We start from the raw sequence: 20,088 nt of genomic DNA, 5'->3' as shown, positions 1-20,088 counted from the left end.
CTGAACTACGAGTTACGCTGGAAACCCAGTGGTGACTAATTCTCTCTTGCTTTCTACAAAGACTCCTTCCTTTTATTTCCAATCTCTTTTCTATCGCCCGACTTCCCTTCCCCATCTCCCTAGGCAACTAGGACTCATAATAAACTGGTCGGGCTAACCTTTGACCTGTTGTGTCTTAATCTCGCCGTCGGGTGTACATATATTAAAAGAACCTCCTAAATCTCCCTCCTATAAATTGGAGCAAGACAGCCTTCGTGCGCAGAGCTCTGCTTGCTGGGAGCACCGCACACGGCAGCCGTTCCCTGCTACCACACCGTGAGGAGCCGGACCTCGTGCAGCTGAAGAGGTCTCTGCACAGGGCTTCTAACAGAGACTCCTGTTACCAGCCGGGCAGGGAGTGACCGGCCTCTCGGAGAGCCGCGTCCCTTTTATTCTGGGAGCTTTGGCCTCTGCACAAATGCCAAGAAATGCCTTGCTCAACTCAGTGTTGTGTTTGAGTGTGACCTGTGCAAGGAGGGACTGCAGTGCCAGCTGCACAGTGCCGTGATGAGACGGCTTCAGAGTACTGCCATGACGGGAGAGTCCATCGTCCCCTTGGGCAGTGAGATCTGTGCTTGGTCACCCTCAATTGAAAAAGGGGAAAATCTACAGGAAGTGGAAACACGGTTGTGTAGCCTGGGAGGAATATAGGGACAGTGTCCACATGTTTGGAAATATGATTAGGAAAGCCATGGCACAGATAGAGCTGAACTTGGCTAGCGATGTGAAAAATAACAAGAAGATGTTCTTCAGGTACATAAGCAGGAGGAGACAGATCAAGGTGAGTGTTCCCCTTTTGATAAATGAAGATGGAGAACTGGCTTCCTCAGATAAGGAAAAAGAGCTTTGCCTGACTGGTGGTCAGGCTCCTCACCATGTCTGCCAGGATTCTGAAGCTCTATGTGTCAGTGAGAGGAGTGGATTCTGTCCCACTATAACAGTGAAGCAAGTCTGAGACCTCCTCACGAAACTGAATGTATATAAGACCACGGGGCTGGATGATACCCATCCCAAGGTTCAGAAGGAGATGGCTCATATGGTTGCCAAGCCATCCTCCATCGTATTTGAAAAACCATGGCTGTCCAGGGTAGTCCCCAGTGGCTGGATAAAGAGAAGTATCACTATCATTTTTAAGAAAGGGAGAAAGGATGACCTAGGTAATTACAGGCTGGTAGCCTCACCTCTGTGCCTGGGAATATCACGGAGCAGATCCTCCTAGAAGCTATGTTAAGGCAATCTGGTGGCCCTCTATGATGGAGTAGTGGCATTGGTGGACAGAGTAAGGGCGGTGGATGTATTCTATCTGGACATCTGCAAAGCCTTTGACATGGCCCATCACCACATTCTTCTCTCTAAATTGGAGAGGTGTGGATTAGAATGATGGACTGCTGATAGATTAGGAATTGGCTGTCTGGATGCAGCCAAAGGGTTATGATCAGTGGTTGTGTCAGGTCACAAGCAGTGTCCCTCAGGGTTCGGTCTTGGGACTGGTGCTCCTTAACATCTTCATCAATGACAGAGATGATAGCATCGTGTGCAACCTCAGCAAGTTTGCAGATGACACCAAGCTGAGCGGTACAGTCGATACATTGGAAGGAAGGGAAGCCATCCAGAAGGACCTGGACAGGCTGGCAAAGTGGGCCTGTGTGAACCTAATAAGGGTGACCAAGGCCAAGTTGAACGTGTTGCACTTGGGCCGGTTCAATCCAAGGTGCTTATACAGACTGAGCGAAGAACCCCTTGAGAGCAGCCCTGCGGAGAAGGACTTGGAGGTCTTGGTGGATGAGAAGCTGGACATCAGCCAGCCGCATGTGCTTGCAGCCCAGAAGGCCAACTGTGTTCTGGGCTGCATTAAAAAAAGGGTGTCCAGCAGGGAGAGGAAGGTGATTGTCCCCCTCTAATCAGCTCTTGTAAGGCCCCATCTACAGTGCTGCGTCCAGGCCAGGGGCCCCCAGCACAGGAAGGACGTAGAGCTCTTGGATCGGGTCCAGAGGAGGGCACTGAGATGGTCAGAGGGCTGGAGCAGCTCTGCTATGAGGAAGGTTGAGGGAACTGGTCTTCTTTAACTTGGAGAAGAGAAGGCTCTGGGGAGACCTCATTGTGGCCTTCTGTCACAGGGTTATCCTTAGATAACCAGCCCCGGGCTACGTGCACTCCAGGAGAGGGGGAAGGGCAGAGAGCTAGGCGGTAGTTTTAACAAAGAGAAAACACAACGGCAACGATCTGAGGAAGAAGGATAATTTACTGAATTTATCTAAATCAAACAAAACGAGAGAGACAAGAGTATCAAAAAATGAGAGTCAAAGCACGATTGTGTGAGGGAAACACGTGCTTTGCTTCGCGGCGAGCTAAGCCGGCTGAGCTGGGCCAGGCGGAGAGAGGCAGCCGCTCCGGCTCCTGTCCGTAGGTCCAGCCCACTGCCTCTGCCCGCCAGGTCCTCCGGGGATGCCGCCCCCTCCCCTCCCATCAGGATACTCGAAGAGTCCACAACGGTAAACGGAACCGGAACATTAACTCGTTAACTCCACATGATGTTCTGATGTGGAATACTGAGAACAAAAAATCACGAAACCGCAACACCTTGCGGTATTTCAATGGACAGGAGGGGGAACGGCTGTTTACGAGGGTGGATAGTGATAGGACAAGGGGGAACTGAGACGGGAGGTTTAGGTTGGATATGAGGAGGAAGTTTTTCAGCCAGAAGGTGGTGAGGCACTGGAACAGGTTGCCCAAGGAGGTTGTGGATGCCCCATCCCTGCAGGCATTCAAGGCCAGGCTGGATGTGGCTCTGGGCAGCCTGGGCTGCTGGTTGGCGACCTGCACATAGCAGGGGGTTGGAACTGGATGAGCATTGTGCTCCTTTGCAACCCTGGCCATTCTAGGATTCTTTGATTCTATGATGTTGTCCCAACAGAGGTGGCTGCTTTTGACTCAGCAGACACGGCTCAAACTTCCTCTGTTTTCAGCCAAGTCCCGGGGTGTTCGTCAGGGGGTGGGAGGATTAAGAGGGCTGGTTTTCAGCAGGGAGGGTCTGATTTGAAGAGAGCAACACGTTTTCTGTGCCAAAGGAAATTCTTCCTAATGCTTTTCTTCCAACGTTGAAAATCCTATGTGCTGGCACATGTCCCATACTACATTCATTCCTTCCCAAGCACAGCCACAGGGTTGTTCTTAACAAAAAGCCCCACCTGTGGTTTGACAGTCAGGGAAAGGGGATGCCTACACAGCAGGAAGCAGGGCAAGGTGAGGAGCGGAGGCGCGGAAGCAGGAAGATGGGGAACCGCTACACCTTCCTCTTCCCCTTGTGTCTTGCAGCATCCCCTTCTATTAAGCTCCTGGTGGATGACCCGATAGTGGTGAACCCTGGAGAGGCGGTCACCCTGGTCTGTGTGACGACAGGAGGGGAGCCAGCCCCCAGCCTGACGTGGGTGAGGTCTGCCAGTGGCCTGCCTGAGAAGACTGTCCTCAATGGCGGAACACTGACCATACCTGCCATCGCATCAGAGGATGCTGGCACCTACAGCTGCGTCGCCAATAACAACGTTGGAAATCCAGCAAAAAAATCCACCAACATCATCGTAAGAGGTAAGCTGAGCTGGGAAACTAGCAGCCTTTACTTTGGAGGATAAATTGAACCATAATCTGGCAAGACTATGTGCACAAAGAGGTGTCTTACCTTTCTAAACACATTTCTGGTCATTTCTAATGATGCATGAGATTAATTGGTGCTGACTTCAGATAGCCAGTGGCTCTTGTGGTAGGTCCGAAGTTGGACCAAGGGTGCAGCAGAGCCCCTTTGCACCACAAAGATGCAGCAGTTCTCCCACTCAAAGCAGAGATGAACGCTTGCCAAAGGTCACGATGGGCATTGTGTGTGGTGGGAAGACTTGGCCATCCTCTGCACATCCCCTTTCAACAGTGCCTTCCAGGCAAGAGCCACGGCAGAGTATCCCTCCTAGTGGCCCTGAATCCAGGAGGTGTCATTTCCTACTTCTCCCTTTTCTTCCTCCTCATCAGCTGAGTGTGATACAGAAATGAAGGCTGTTGTGCACGCTGTGAGTCTGCTGCCATCAGATGACTGCTCCCTGGGTAGAAGGTTTAGATTAGTATCTATGCTTTAATTATGCAAAATAGTAGGATAAATGTCTGTCTTAGATAAAAGGAAGAGAGGAGTGCTTGCAGAGCAATTACTGCCAGGTGGAAAGAAACTCTCCCCACTTGTTTACTGCTTTCTGGATAACTCCAGGGATGTGGCCAGTTGGTTTGAAGGAAGAGTTCACTTGGCTGGTGGGCATCACCTGAGTGGATTAATGTACCTGAAGTGAACAGTTCATCTGAAACTAATTTTCTATAATCTAATCTATGAATGCTACTGAAACACATTATGGGAACTTTAAATAATGCCATGTGATTAATCATACTTAGGAGAAACTGATATATAAGGAGCCAGTGGTGTGAGTATTTTATGAGAGCTATAACCCCTTTTCTCTTTGTGTTGCCCAACATATTACACTCTTCAGCAGGATGGTGAATTGGAAGCTATTTCTGTTCAGGGGGTCAGAGAGAGAGCGTCGCATCAGCCTAGGTCTGCAGGAGTTTATCAGGAGAAGTCTACAGATTTATTTGTAATACCGTATTTCCATTTGAATTTTTGGGCATTTGGCTTGGGGGATTTGTTGTCAAGAGGCAAAAGCAGTGTTGTTTCAAGAACACAGCATCAACATTAATTTTCTGTGATTTACAACAGTGATAAGTTTGTGAAGGGAAGATGGGAGTGAAGCACTCGCTTGGAATAAGCAAAGGGAGAGGAAAGGCTTTGTGTGAAAAGAAATCTGAGCATTTTAATTGACCCAGCAGACAGCATCGGGGAGCCCAGAGGAAGAACCAAGTCCCTAGCTCCCTGCAGATACAAATTTCATGAGTCATAGCATAATAATGATATGCCCTCACATTTTTATTTATAGAAGCCCATGCCTATGAGATGCCTAGGAGCTGCAAAATGTTGAACAAAATATCATTAAAACATTTGAGGAAGGTTTTTTTCTTCTCTGCTGCATGGCTGTTAAATCTGAGAAGGAAGCAGCACAAGGACCACTCCCCCATCCAATCCTGCAGTGCAGCATCCCAGAAAACTGCTGCTACAATTTTCCCCTTTGCTATTCTTTCTGATTAAGGAAAGGACTGTCTTTAAAAAAAACTCTTTTTTATTCTGGTCTTATATTTATATGTACTAAAAGGAACATTGAGAAAAGTAGCAAAATACGAGAAAAATTCGTACCGAGTCTGGATTTTGTTCCTTAGCACTTTGCCTGCAGCTCATTGCTGCTCTCTTTCATCTCTTTTGTTGTTGTTGTTGTTGTTGTTTATCAGAATTTTCACACCACAGCTGAGGAGAAAGGAGTATTAACTTGAAATGGCAACTGAGCCTCGCAGGAGAAGCATTTGATAATTGGAGTTTGCAGCTTCTCTCAGGTTGGACTACTGAGCCCAGGAATAGACAGTAATCCCCCAGTCTTACGTAGATAGAAATGTAAAGATGTAAAAAGTGCCATCAGGGCTTGGATTAAATTTGTTCCTGTTAAAATTCAGTAACTTTTGCCATGCTTTTATCTGAACATTTCTTTTTGTGTGTGTGCTTCATCCCATTGATGCTACCTTATCTTCAGGAAGCTTTTGGCATTTTCCTGTCTTTGTAGCTGACTGCCCAAATTCATAAATGCCCATCACACCTTCCTTTGAATCCATTGTGAATGATGCCAGATGACTACCACACATTTAATTAAAAATATATATATATCTAAAATCAGAGAGAATCTTTCAAAAAGAAAGAATAAATACCTAAATGTCCAGGGTGTAAGTAATTGGCTTCTGGGACTGCTGTCAGGTGCACAAGCAGCAAAGGAGTAGCAGATGCCACTAATGATTGTGGTGCACTACTTTCTGTTAGCTCCCAGGACGGACCTGCAGCCTTCCAATGTTCATACGCATTTAATGTGTTCTGGTTTTTTGCTAGTACTCATTTTCCTGCTGTCCCAATGAGCATGGCATGGAAGATTTTTCTAAAAGCAAACTGGATGGACCAAAGCTGGCATTGCAACAAAGAACACATTTAGTCATAACCATCTTTGGGTGTTGTTTTTTCTCTCTTTTGCCCTGTATGCTTTAAGCAGGAGATAAGTAAAAGACTCAGAGAACAATGCTTTTCCAGCTGGCACAGATCCCTCTATAACAAGACCACTTACCATTTAACTGGTGAAGTCACCATTTAGTGGGAAATGCAGTGAAATGCAGCTTTCGTGAAGAACGTCATTATTAGTTTAACTCTACCCAAAATTACTGCAAAATGCTTCATTGCACCAAAGAAATTGTCCTCTGTCAAGGTGTCTGGGATAAAACAGAGATAGAGGGAATGCTATCTCATTTCAGCAGAGCTGGCTGCTCACCAATTCTAATTATGAAAGTTTCTTTTTGAGTATTTTCTTTAGATTAGCGAGTTCTTTAAATGATTGCAAGGCTGCCAGCGTTTGAGTGTTGTTGGGTGTTCTCATCAGTGGCATCTCCACTTCCTGCTCTCAGGCTGATGAGCAGAGTAGCTTCCCTTAATGTATTTCTAGACAAAGCCATTCAAAAGCAGAGGAAGCTCTAAGGGAATCTTGATTCCTCTTGTTTGATTAAGACTTGAAGTTTTTCTCCTCTTTTAAAAAAATAAAAAACCTCAGGTAGCAAATCACATGCCACCCCCTCTGGACAAACGGAGCTCCCATCGACCTTCCAGTCTGATGTACAGATTTGTTGCTCCTCCTGCTTAGGTGATGTTCTGTTCTTCTGACTTTTCCCATGTAATGGTATTTTTCTGATGTAGGAGAAGTCTTTCATCATGAAGGTCAGGGAGATGTAAGTCTGATGTACTTCTTTCAGAGCACTTTCCAACCCTAAATACCTGTGTTGGATCACTTTCATCATAAATTTGTCACTATGTACCTTTGTTGGTTGCAATTCAAAGTAAATTATGGTTAGTCTTCTTACACGTGTTTTTTAAGTCCAAATTAACAGCAAACATGCATTTGTGTTTCACCACCCTCGGACCAGTACACATGGTGACATGGCTACTTCGTGATGTCCCACACGTGCATGGTGCTGCAGAAAGGCTTCACATTATCGTCAGGAGCTCAGTATTTAGAGGCCTTGTTTGTGATATGGCCCCACGCTCAGTTCCTCCCCCTGCTCAGGCATGGTCTTGGACATCCAACTTCTCCTATGTCCCAGGAAGCTTTTCTGGCCTGGGAGTCTCTTAGACTTGGCTCCTGGAGGTATTTCACTCCTTAAGATCCTTCCACGTTTGTCTGGAGAAGGTACCACAGGGTATTAGAGTAGTGAAAAAGTAATACTGACCTTATGAACTTCAAGATACTGCATAGGAACATCATCATCACAATACCATTCTGTCTTTGGGTGACAACTGGGTGACAATTTGGGTGTCAAAAGAGGAAGGAATCAAGGTAGTTATATGCCCGTGCCTTCTAGAAAATTAAGACATCTTCATCATGACACAAACTGGTACTCAAATTATGAGAACATGGAAATAAAAATATTCCAAAAATGCCGTGAAGAAGAAAATGAAAAAAGAATCTCTCTGTAGATACCAGGATGTCACTGAAGAGCAAGGGATTTGCTAACAGGGAGTGTAGGGTGACTCTTCCATCCAATAAGAGAGCAGAACTGCTGGGTCACATCTTAAAAAAACACCTGCATCACAATGGGAAGGTGGTAGAGCAATGTTTTATAGGTCTTCAAACATGCAGCACTGATATTATTGAGAAGGATGTCAACATGCACGAGCTCAATTTTTTTGCCTCTTCAGCAAGTTCTCCCGTTACCTTCTTTAAACAGATTCCATTGTCTCTTTCATTGCAACTGCAGCATTATTTTAGTGCCAATTGACTCTGAGACTGTGACTTTTCCTTTCTTTGAAGTGGAAACATAATGTCTAGAGTTAATTTTTCAAAGGGGTGGGATTCCCTGCCAGTTTAAATATAAAATAATAATTTTAAATAACCTGTGCTCTACATTAGCACAAAAGCTTTTGCTGAACAAAAAGCACTCTGGAGAAATGCAATTTAAGGCTGAGATTGCTGGAAGTACCTATCCCATTATGCCTTTAAAAACTATACATGAACTATGTAATAGTGATTGCTAAAAGGAAAGTGGGGGGAAAAAAAAAAGACCAAAATTGCGAAATAAATTATATTTCTGTTATTTTTGTGTTAGATTAAAAATAAAAAAAACTATTGAAATCTGTGAGAAGAGAAGAGAGGAGAGGAGAGGAGAGGAGAGGAGAGGAGAGGAGAGGAGTTGGAAGGGGTCTTCCAAGATCATTAGTCCAACTGCAGCTAGGTCATCTCTCATCCTCCTCCAGACCAGACAACCAAAGTGTCCCCACCTCTCCTCACAGCACATGCCTTCCTGTTAACAGCTTTATTGCCTCCTCTGGACATTTTCAAGGATCTTAACATCCTTTTTATGTTGTGGAGCCCAGAACTGCTGTATTCGAGATGGAGCCATGCCAACAGCAAGTATAGGAGGAGACCTAGGAGGTTAATGAAGAGCTTTCCTGGCTCCTTCAGTAGGTTGGAAATAGAGAAGCCTCTGTCCCGGCTTTCAGCATCCATTGATGTTTGTGCTTACTTGAGGGCTGAGTAAAAGCAAGAGTAATTTCTTGGTGCCAAGGTTTGAAATTCATATTCAAGAGTATGAGCCTTCCTGGATCATAGAATCCAGACATCTTTATCCCAAACATCCATCTTGCCTTATTTCATCTCTGCATCATTCTTTGTCGATAACATGACTAGCTCCAATTTCAGTAACTTTCTTCCAGTGCCCTCTCAGCTCACCCCAGGAGCCTTTTCCCACATCTCACTGCTCAGGCACTAAAATCCTCTCTCACTCTCAGCACAGGAGTGCCTGGGGTGTGTTTGTCATCCCTTGGAAGCTTTGCCGTGGATTGACAGCAGGGAGTGATGGGCTAGATGGATGAAAGGCTGTGCTTTAGCTCCACTGTGCCACCACAGGGCCTGGATGTCTTCACCCCACCAGGGCCTGGTACTGTGCCCCTGTGTGGTGGTTTTGTCGTTTTGTTTGGTCTTTTTTTCCCCCACCACCTTAAACAATTTGCTTAATGCTGTGTACTACCAGCCAGCAGTCACCAGCTTGCTTAGTTTCTCTTGTGCCTTGATGGACACGTTTAAACCACATCCTCCTTCTTGAGTTTTAAATGCACCTTGCAGAGCTGTTTGCAGGAGGGTTGAGGAGAGCCCCCTATGGTGGGTGAAGATATAAGGAATAGCCCTTAGGCTGGTGCTGCTCCACATATTCCTCCCAGCTTGCCAACAGGATCCAGCAATACAGGCATTTCACTGGGGCTTGGATTGAGACAAGATTCTGCCTAGAAAAGCTGATCTCATGGCACAATCAGCACATTGCTACAGTCATAAGTTCCCGGCGTGCTATCTTAAAGTTTACAGCTCTGAGAATGAATGTGTGAAAAAGTCGAGCTTCAGAGTTTAATAAGTCCATTTATTTTTATTATCTGCCGTAGTACTCTCAGGCATGTGTGCTCTCCCAGGCTGGGCAGAGCTGTGGATGAGTTCATAAAATGGTTCCATATAAAAATGGAGATGGTTTATTGATTCTTCTCCCATTTCATTAGGACTTCTCAGAGCTTTTGTGTACAAAAATCTCATTCTTAAATAAGTTTGCTCTGTCACGAGCCTGACATACTCCACATGTCTATGAAGGCCTTCAGGTGATACTCATTGGGTCTCTCTCCATCTGACCATTGCTGTGTGGTTACTTCACATATCAATGTTATTTTTACAATAGAGGGCAATGGAAAAAATTTATCTTCACTCTGGCATAGCTAGCAATATGAACTACTGATACATGGCCATTTTTTGGCACCAGAACGGTGCTATAGTTTAATACTGTATTATCATAGAATGGCCTGGGTTGAAAAGGACCACAGTGATCATCTGTTTCACTCCCTGATACGTGCAGGGTCGCCAACCAGCAGCCCAGGCTGCCCAGAGCCACATCCAGCCTGGCCTTGAATGCCTGCAGGGATGGGGCATCCACAGCCTCCTTGGGCAACCTGTTCCAGTGCCTTACCATTCTCCTTGTCCTGCTATTATCAACTCTTTCCAAGAGCTGACTCCCCTCCTGTTTGTATGCTCCCTTTAAGTACTGAAGGCTGCAATGAGGTCACCCCGCAGCCTTCTCTTCTCCAGGCTGAACAAGCCCAGCTCCCTCAGCCTGTCTTTGTAGTGGAGGTGCTGTAGCCCCCTGATCATCTTTGTGGCTCCTCTGGACCCTCTCCAACAAGAGGATCCTTGGGCAATCTGGTGGTGGAAACTTTGGAAAGCACAATTTGCTATAGGCTGCACAGGAAAGGTCCTGTGTGCTGAGCTCCAAGTGTGCTGTGGGCAAAGAGAAGAGTGAAGATTCACAATGTTTTGCTTTCTGGCATTCGGGAAGGCTCAGCAAGGCTCTTTTTTTTTTTTTTTTTTTTGACAGCTTTGGCACAAGAACTAAACTTTATAAAGGCATTGGCCCTGGAAAATACCCAGCTGTAATGTTTGGAGGGTTTATAATTTGTTTGGCAAGTTTGCAGCCCACTGGGGATTGTGTCAGCCTGTCTGAGCTGTTTAATTTATATCCCAGTTCTTGTCTGGCTTGCGAGGAGTCCTGTGGCATTCCCCATGTGCTGTGAGCTGGGACGTCAGTGGTTGGGGATGGCCTTGGTTATGGGGCTGCTGCTCAACTAGCTGCAATGGTGGTGGCTTTCTCATGGGAGTGCTTTGGCTTTGTCTCCCTTGCTTCTGCTTGGGGTTTCAAAGCTGGTTGAATGCCAGTTTGTCAGCAGTGCTTGGAGATCTCCAAGCTCTGAGCTCGCCTCTGGCTGTGCTTTGAGCAGGAGCTGGGCGGGAGACCTCCGGAGCTGCCTCCTCACCTGTGGGCCTGTATGGCTTTTCTCCTCTGATGAGGCTCATTTTTCTTGAATATTTCCTTCTAAAAGCAGTTAAAAGAGAATCCATGCTGTGTTTCACATACTTTGATCTTGGCTTCCTCATTTAAAGGATCATACACTGATTAACATCAGGTCTTAATGGCCTCAAGATGTACCAGGGGAGGTTCAGCTTAGATGTCAGGAAAAATTCCTTCTCTGAAAGAGCAGTCAGGCTCTGGAAAGGGCTGCCTGGAGAGTGGCTGGACCACCGTCCCTGGAGATGTGCAAGAACCATTTGGATGTGGTACTGAGGGATGTGGTGTAGTGGGAAATATTGGTGGTAAGTGGACGGTTGGACTGGATGATCTCGGAGGTTTTTTCCAACCTTGGTGATTCGATGATTCCAGCTGGTAAGCGGAAATCTCCTTCATTACAGAGAGGTATGCATCTCCTCTCCCTTCAGGAAGGAAAGGCAGTAAAAGAAATAGAGCTAATCAGCATGACCACAGGTGAAAACAGACATGTGCGACGTTGCATCTCCAAAATAATCAGTCCTTTTCTTTTAAAAACTAAAAGCATTTATAAAAATAGAGACAAAACCTGAATTTTCTCCACAGTATTTGCATTTAAATTGGAAATGTGAATGCATCTGGTTTTGTAAGTGCCAAATAATTACTTGATATTAAAAAGTTTGGAGATGCTCTAGAAGATGCTTGACAACTTAATTGTTCTGATAACTACTGAAAGTTTACATTTTAAAAACTCTTTAAGCCAAGACCATATTGACAGAGACAAAATGAGCCTCTGTTGGTAAAATGCTGAGAATTTGTGCTGTGTTTTTTAATCAAGACTCCACTTCAGTTTTCCGTAGTATAGGAAGGTGAGTATAGAGAACATTTAGGCGGCATAATTTTGTCTGGAAGATCTTGCTGATCTTCCAAAATATCCTATATAAGAAATTTGAATTTTGAGAAGAGGGGTCAACACTGGTGCACGCTCTCTGTAAGAGCTCCTTTAGTGCTGTTTTTTAATGTTCTCCTTATGAGACAAGCAAGATGCACCCTGCCTGCACACTCAGCAGGAGTGATTTCACCTGGAGAGAGCTCTCCTGTGTGAAACCATGGAACAGCATTCCTTGCTGCTAATGCAGGAGCCTGGCTCTGTGCAGTGCTAATGTCTGATTTGATTTGATATTAGGCTGACTTTTTAAAATTCTGAGCGAAATGCTCAGATCTCTGTTCAGAATAAGAAAGTTTCCGTGTCTCATCAATGAACTGGGCAGTAGCAGAGCTGTGCAGACGAACCATGAGAGTAAGACAGCTTTCCCTGCTAGAGGAAAAATAAGCCAGCAGCACGATGCTGACCTTGGCAGACCTGATGGTCCCCCATCAGCCAAGAATGAATATGAATAATGGAGTACAAAACACATACAACTGCTGTGGAGGCAAGCTGGCAAGGCTTTGAGCATGTTGTTGCTAAAAATGCTGCAGGCTTCTACTCCAGAGAAGATGCTGAGGGATCTGGCCCATCTCCTTTCTTTCCACCCAGTTCAGTTTATCTGTAAGAGAAAAAGGTGAAGCCCATAGATGGATGCATGGTGATGGATCTTCAAATGTCAAGATCCTGTGAAATGGCAAAAGATAAAGCCCATGTTCATAGATTTCTACTTTTTGGGGTGGTAGGAGGGGTAGGTGTTAGTATTTGGTTTGGTTTCAAGAATGACCAGGGAGGGTGATGGTTTTTCTGAAGGGGTCTTGCAGCTTTTGCAAGGCCAGGCTAGGTCTGCCATGGCTTATTGAACCCCTGGGAGAGAGGGGGGCTCTTCAGTTCTGCTGAAGGATGGTATGAGAGATGGTTCAGAGACGAGAAGCAAAGGGTAGGGGGAAGAGGTTGCTGTTGCCTTGAAATCATGCTTTAATTTTAAAATAAACAACACAAAAGACTGTGATTACAGTAACTGGTGGAGTAGCACAAGAAATCAGAGGTGAAAAGTGAAAAGAGGAAATAGAAATGGTGGAAATCTTGGCGTATCCAAAGGGCAGAGCTCTGATACGGCACCCAGTGCTGCTCCGTGAGCTCATAGAATCATAGAATCACAGAGTGGCCTGGGTTGCAAAGGAGCACAATGCTCATCCAGTTCCAACCCCCTGCTGTGTGCAGGTCGCCAACCAGCAGCCTAGGCTGCCCAGAGCCACATCCAGCCTGGCCTTGAATGCCTGCAGGGATGGGGCATCCACAGCCTCCATGGGCAACCTGTTCCAGTGCCTTACCACCCTCTGGCTGAAAAACTTCCTCCTCATATCCAACCTAAACCTCCCCTGTCTCACTTTAAAACCATTCCCCCTTGTCCTATCACCATCCACCCTCACAAACAGCCGTTCCCCCTCCTGTTTATCCGCTCCCTTCAAGTACTGGAAGGCCACAATGAGGTCTCCCTGGAGTCTTCTGTTCTCCAAGCTAAACAAGCCCAGTTCATGAAGTGCTCAGTGCACAGTGACAGTGAGGAACTACATTTGGGCCTGTGAACTTCATCTTTTCTTTTCTTAACCCGCTGTACAGCACATATCTGAGTATTTAACCACATATCTAGGGCCTCAATTGTTCATTACTGCCACCTTGTCCATTTGTTACAGCTCAAGTTTTTAAAATTATAGGTTGTGGGGTCTCCTTGCTTGGAGAACCCCAAAAGCAACCTGGATTTGGGGTTTTGTCCCATCTCTGGGTGTCCAGATGGACCCAGCAGTGCATCCGGACACAGCCATCCTGGGATCTTCTCTTTTTTTCACTGACCAAAGAAGCTAATTCCCATTTTTTGTTTTCAAAATAGTGTTTTTTTAACCACGTTATACAATTCTTTATTACATAACTCAAAAATTTGGACTTACATATTTGTCTGCTTCTATTACTGCCCCAAATCCATTAATCTTATTCTCTTTGCTTTTTGGAAAATTGACTTCTTAAAACACCAGCTGGACACCAAGATTTTGTCCAACAAGCTTACAGTTTCAATAACCGAAGCCTGCCAGTAAAGGTTCCAGTTCTTTTTTGTCCAAAACTCATATTCTGCTCCAAAAGCAGACACACCAACACTCTGAGGTCCATTTCAGCAGGCCAGATTTTTCATCCCCTGGCCCAGCTGCTTGCTCAAAGCCATCCTTGCAGCATGGCATGAAGCACGAGCTCAGGTTAAGAGTTAGGTTTGTTTGGACTTGGGGCTACACAGAGACAGTGCTTTGCTCCAGGTGTAGGTGTGGCTGTGATGATCACAGCAGAATAGTGTGGTCTTCAAGATGATTCAGTTTGCAAATGTCACCTCCTATTTGTTATTGAGATTTGTTGTACGGAGCTCCATCCCAGCACGGTGCTGATTATGATAGATGATGGTCATTCATCAGAAAGAAGTGGAAGTGATTATTCATGAGACACTTCAGAGTAGGCTCCTCCACATCCAGAACTGATGTGCAGGCTGTACTGATGCTGCAAACCAGATAAACTGCAAACCAGCTCTCATTATGGAGAGCTGATATCTGCAAACTTGGGCATATGGAATGTGCTTTTTTTTCTGGTATCTTAGCATTAAGCTGCAAGACCACAATTCCGAATGCTTTCCTTTCTACATTTTGAGGCAGACTTGAGATTACTTTAAAAAACGATGTTTGAACAGAAAAACAACACAACAAATTCATGTTTTTGGTGTTCCTTGTGCGCAAAATAATTTGAAAATACATGTTAATGTGACAGAAGGAAGTTCAGCAGATTACATTGTGATATTCACCAAAGAGAAGCAGCTTTTGGACTGTTGTTAAACTGTCTCTGCTCAGCTTAGCTATTTTAAAATACAGTTGAAGGCAACAGCATGCTGTAGAATGCTGAAGAACGTGCAGCCACGCTGCCCTCAGCCAGAATAGCAGAAGGACTTTGTGCTTTTTCAGAGATTATAGAAGCATCTGCCTTTTACTTCTGTTGATTTGATGGAGGTAGACTTGTTAATGAAGGAGGAAACATCAGAGAAGGATTTCCATTCCTCTGTGGGAATGACTTTCTATTTAGTAGAGGTCCATTTATGCTGGGCATTCCCCTTAGAAAAGGACCTACAGACTGCACTGTGGTTTCCAAGGGTAGACCTGGTCCAGTTTTAAATTAATATCAGTTAATTTACTGCAGTACATTGGTGCATGCCTTTAACATCAGTGAGTCGAGTTCTTCTGTTTTTCCTTATTTCCTGATGGTGGGATGCTTACACGTTCATGAAGATCATGTGTTTATTGTTAAATCCATTAATCCGGATACAGATCACAGAATGCTCAGGTTGGAAAAGACCTTAAAGATCATCGAGTCCAACCACAGCCTAACCATACTACCCTACCTAACAGCCCTCTGCTAAATCATCTCCCCGATGCTTACACCATATATATGAAATGCATTAGTTTTGAAAGCTGAACCATTGTATTTGGCCAACTACTGTATCATTGTCTGAAATTCTGTATGGAAGGGCCATTGCCACAGAGTCGGTGCAGGTGAGCTGTGTCTGACACTGCCACAGCTGCAATCAAAATCAAACTGAGTTTCAATTTGAGAGGAAGGGAGTTGAGTTTTTATTTTCCTCTACAAAATCTGGGAACCAGCAGGGACTAAAAATATAAGCACCAGCGTGCAATGAGAGAAGTTGGCTTCTCAGGATGTCTTGACAGATTTGGAGAAAGGTTTAAGTTTACCAATGCGCTTCGAAAGTCTTTTAGGGACTATCTAAAATCTTTGTCATGAGGTTGTGAATCTTTTGAATTGCGTGTGAAAGCAGGATTGCTTTTCCCATCTATAGGGCTCTAAGGAGACGAGGAGCCCAGTGTGATTGAAGCAAGAGCTGATGATAAGGGTTGGCTTTCTTTACCTGCTGTCTGCCTCACGTCTTTTTTTCAAGGACCAATGAATCATCCCAGTAATCATCCTTCGGTACAAAAATCGCAGCAGTAGCTTGGAGAGATACAGCTCAGCCTTTTAAAGCAAACAGCCAGTGTCTGGATTAAGAGACCGGAGTTTGGGGAGAATGAAGCTGGGCTGGCAGCTCACTTTCCAAACAAGTTGTTCCCATGGTGCTCTTTGTGTTTTCTTAACCTTTGCTGGGAAGGAGAAGTCAAGGCAAACGACTTAACCCAGTACACACAGGAGCCTTGGAAGTGAGCACCATTCCCAATAGTGAACTTTGGATCAGATAGCTAGCCTTAAAAATAAAGTCAAGAATATTTCCAAGAAGCACGAACACTTTTCTGTCACATGAGAGGGAATTGTAGGAGAATCAGTAACATCTGAGCATTAAGAAAGGGCGACTGCATTGCCTGACCCAGAGATGCAGGTGAAATGCAGAACCTGCATCAGCTGCAGAGCATCTTGGAAACAAACTGGATCTGGAGATGAAGGTATTGGCATTTAACAAAATGCAGCTTCTGGGTGCTCAGAAACAAGTGGCATACTGTGCTCAGTAAGCATCCAAAATGTACCCTTGGTGCTCCAGGACACACACAGGTCCTCACATCTACTTGGTACGTTATCAGGTGACATACCCTTCTTGTTCACTGGGAAGAATTCAAAACAAAACTGCTTGCCAGCCTAAAGAAAACACAAAGGGGAACAATGAAAATTAGTCAAAGCCATTTCTGGTCGGCGCATCGAGATTGAAGCTCATGTGGAACCCAACTGCTCAGTCAAGGTTAAAATCAGTAATTTTCACAGTTCTGCTCAGTATTTCTCCTGCCGCAGGCTGCACGCGGCCACAGACATCAGCAAACACAAAGCTGAGCGCTCCCCAACGCCCCATGCCAGCTTAGGAAGCAGTCAGTGGCCAATAACTATTATGTCAAAGCCTGCAAATAGTGCAGCAGCTAATGAATTCAATTACGGTGTTTGATGCTGTTCATATATCATGAAATGTGCGTTTCTGAGATACGAACATTTTGATGGATTAAAGGAGCATCTTGGGTTGATCCGAGTGGGGGTGGGAGGATATGACTTAACCTGATGAATGCAAATCAGCCTTCGTTTAGATACTGAAATGCGTTCTATTACTTTGAAATGTAATTAATGAGGGAGAGCAGACATTGAAGAGTTTGTGGATGGAAATTGTTTCATCTTTTTTTATTTGATCACATCATAGTTCTTTGGGGCCTCTTTGAGAAAGACTGGCACTTTCTTGGGCATGTTCTGAGTCTCAAAGTACAGTTACAGACTTATTTGCACATTGGCTATTATTTTCCAGCCCTGTGAGCTGATTATGTCCTGAAATCTCTGCTGGGACGCACCTGTGGTTAGCATGGCTGCAGCACCACCTCTCACATTTTGCCCAATAACCCTGTATCTCTTGTTCACTGTGTCTCACCCCATCTTTGTGATGGAAGACTTTCAGCAATGCTTCAAACATAACCAACAGCACAGTGAAAAAAACAGAATCAGAATCCACTGTTCTAACACACTTGACATCGATAGGCAAATGCCTGCCAGTTGTGGTCCAAGAACCTACAGATGAGGAAAGTCCAAACCACTGCTTTATGGGAATTGACTATGAGTTCAAACAGCTGTACAGAATCCATACCTGCTGGATTTGTACCAGCCTCAGCCCAGGTGATCCCAAGAAATCTGAATAGAATACAACACATGAGTGAGGTCTGAAGTCTTCTTGGGAAACATGTTCATCTTTTTTTCACCCAGTGAACTGGAACAGGTTGCCCAAGGAGGCTGTGGATGCCCCATCCCTGCAGGCATTCAAGGCCAGGCTGGATGTGGCTCTGGGCAGCCTGGGCTGCTGGTTGGCGACCTGCACATAGCAGGGGGTTGGAACTGGATCAGCACTGTGCTCCTTTGCAACCAGGACATTCTAGGACTCTATGATCTTGTGCAGATCTGAGACTCTACATGCTGCAGCTTTGTATTCTCAAGACTGCTGGAGGTGGTGACTCTGGAGAGACTGCTGACCCCATGTCCTTTGTCCAAAAGCAACCCTGTTTGCTCTGAGTCTGAGTCTAGATTGATGGGACTCTTCATTGCTATGACAACTTTTCATTCAAGGGCCTGAGCTGGGTCACCCCAGCCTCTTCTGTCTCTGCCAGCCAAGAGTACCCTACACTCTGACTCACACAGCCCTCTTCTCCATAAGTGTGATAGAGAGTGGTTCATCTATTCAGAAGGTTTTCTGACCCTTTAAGTCAGGAAGCTTCCCATGTTTGAAGTGATTTGAAGTCTCATCAGCCTGGAGCAGGATATCTAAGTTCAATTTCCCCTTCCTAAAAAAGAGCTATGGAGATGGAGGTGGAGGTGGAGATGGAGATAGAGAGGGTTGGAGAAGCATGTATGCCCCATGCTCCTCCTGCCCTCCAGCTCCATGTGAGTGTATCTGTCAGAGGCTGTGGGCACCTGCTGCTGGTTTCCCAAGGATGCCTTCAGATGGTGATTTTCACATACTTTGATGCCACATTAGAAGCTCCAAGGAACACAGGTTAATGGTGTTTATTCTGTCACTGTGTTTATTCTGGTGATGATGAAGAGCAGTGATTTCTGGATGTAGGTTGTTAATGATGCTGTTTAACTCTGTAAAGGTACTACATTGTAAAGTCAAATTTTCTGCTGATTTTGATGGCTAAAGACAGTGCTGATGGCTGTACAGGTTGTGAAGCCTTGGACAGTGGGATTAGTGAAACAGGACACTGACTTACAGCCAACAGCTGTTGGATGTTTTATGTGAAGAGTTCATAGCTGTTAGTGATGGATGTAGGGTGTCTGTTGACACTGCTTCTGAAATTGTTCCTTCACTTCAGAATTTATCAAAGTTCCCTTCACTTTACCTGTGCAGTACAATGAGACATGACAATCATAGCATCATAGCATCATAAAATGGCCTGGGTTGCAAAGGAGCACAATGCTCATCCGGTTCCAATCCCCTGCTATGTGCAGGGTCACCAACCAGCAGATCTGGCTGCCCAGAGCCACATCCAGCCTGGCCTTGGATGCCTCCAGGGATGGGGCATCCACAGCCTCCTTGGGCAACCCGTTCCAGTGCCTCATCACCCTCTGAATTCCTTGTATTTAGATGTACAGAAAAATATTCAGATTGGATGTACACTCCTTGGCACTTAGAGTTAATGAAGGATGGGCAAGCATTAATACAACTTTTCTATCAGACTTCGTTATTCCTTTATAGTAAGGAGAAACTGCTGTAATTAGTGCATGAGCACTCAAAGCTAACAAGAAAAAAAAAGTCAGAAATAAAAATAGTTGATTGAAGTTATTAGCAAATATTTTTGGTTGAAATGTGCTGCTCATCATGCCTATTATGAGTTTGTTGTTTTTTTCCCCGTCTGCAAATTATGTGCATAATATATTTGCTGATTTTTTGTAGATGCAAGCGTTCTTTGTTCTTCTGTTTTCAAACAAAAAAGTTCACTTTGCTTTTCAAAGTTACTTACTCTGATAGTTCCTAACTGTCATACAATTTATGGTTCAGAGTCTGGAATCAAAGCGTGTGTTAATTCTCCTTACTAGGGAACTGGCTGCAGCTTTCAAAAGGGAATGATAAATGCTGAATGGATGCCATTTTCAAACTCCACGAATTCTTAAAAACATATCAACCACTTGGATTTTTTAATGTGTGGTTACATTTCAATGACAGCACCCTGCATGCCATAGCTGAGCAGCACAGCCAACACCAAGTCTTCACTTGCTGGTTAAGAGGACTGGCATCCTCAGCAGGAAGGATTTCTCATGCCATGTGTAAGGAGATGCCCACAGGTCGACAGATTTTATGCTTCTTTCCTGCATTGGATAAAAAGAAAAAAAGAAAACCAACCAACAACTAATTAATTAAATGTTAATTATCCTCAGAGTCATGGAAGTGCAAGTTCAGCAAAGCATTTGTAAGCTCCAAAGAGTTGTTTTGTTCAAGAAGCTACTGAGCTAACAAAACTGAATGGGTCTGAATGGGCATTTTCACCACTTGCAGAGATGTGACAGTCCAACCCGCTGGGCTCTGTGCCCATCCTTGGTGCCTCACTTAAGTCTTTGTA

General features: G+C 44.9%; 1 protein-coding gene across 1 annotated transcript in view; it reads left to right on the top strand.

Annotated features, from left to right (window-relative positions):
• The window catches only part of MDGA2 (MAM domain containing glycosylphosphatidylinositol anchor 2), a 375,704-nt gene that overhangs the window by 248,159 nt on the left and 107,457 nt on the right, over nt 1-20,088 (top strand). Inside the window, exon 6 of the mRNA XM_031553799.1 lies at nt 3,355-3,624. Within this exon, the coding sequence (XP_031409659.1) occupies nt 3,355-3,624 (270 nt within the window). The remainder of the gene's footprint in view (nt 1-3,354; nt 3,625-20,088) is intronic.

The sequence above is a fragment of the Meleagris gallopavo genome, chromosome 5 (assembly GCF_000146605.3).
Source record: "Meleagris gallopavo isolate NT-WF06-2002-E0010 breed Aviagen turkey brand Nicholas breeding stock chromosome 5, Turkey_5.1, whole genome shotgun sequence".
Taxonomy (NCBI): Eukaryota; Metazoa; Chordata; class Aves; order Galliformes; family Phasianidae; genus Meleagris; species Meleagris gallopavo.
The sequence above is the reverse complement of the archived record's forward strand: the minus strand, read 5'-3'. Positions and strand labels throughout refer to the sequence as shown.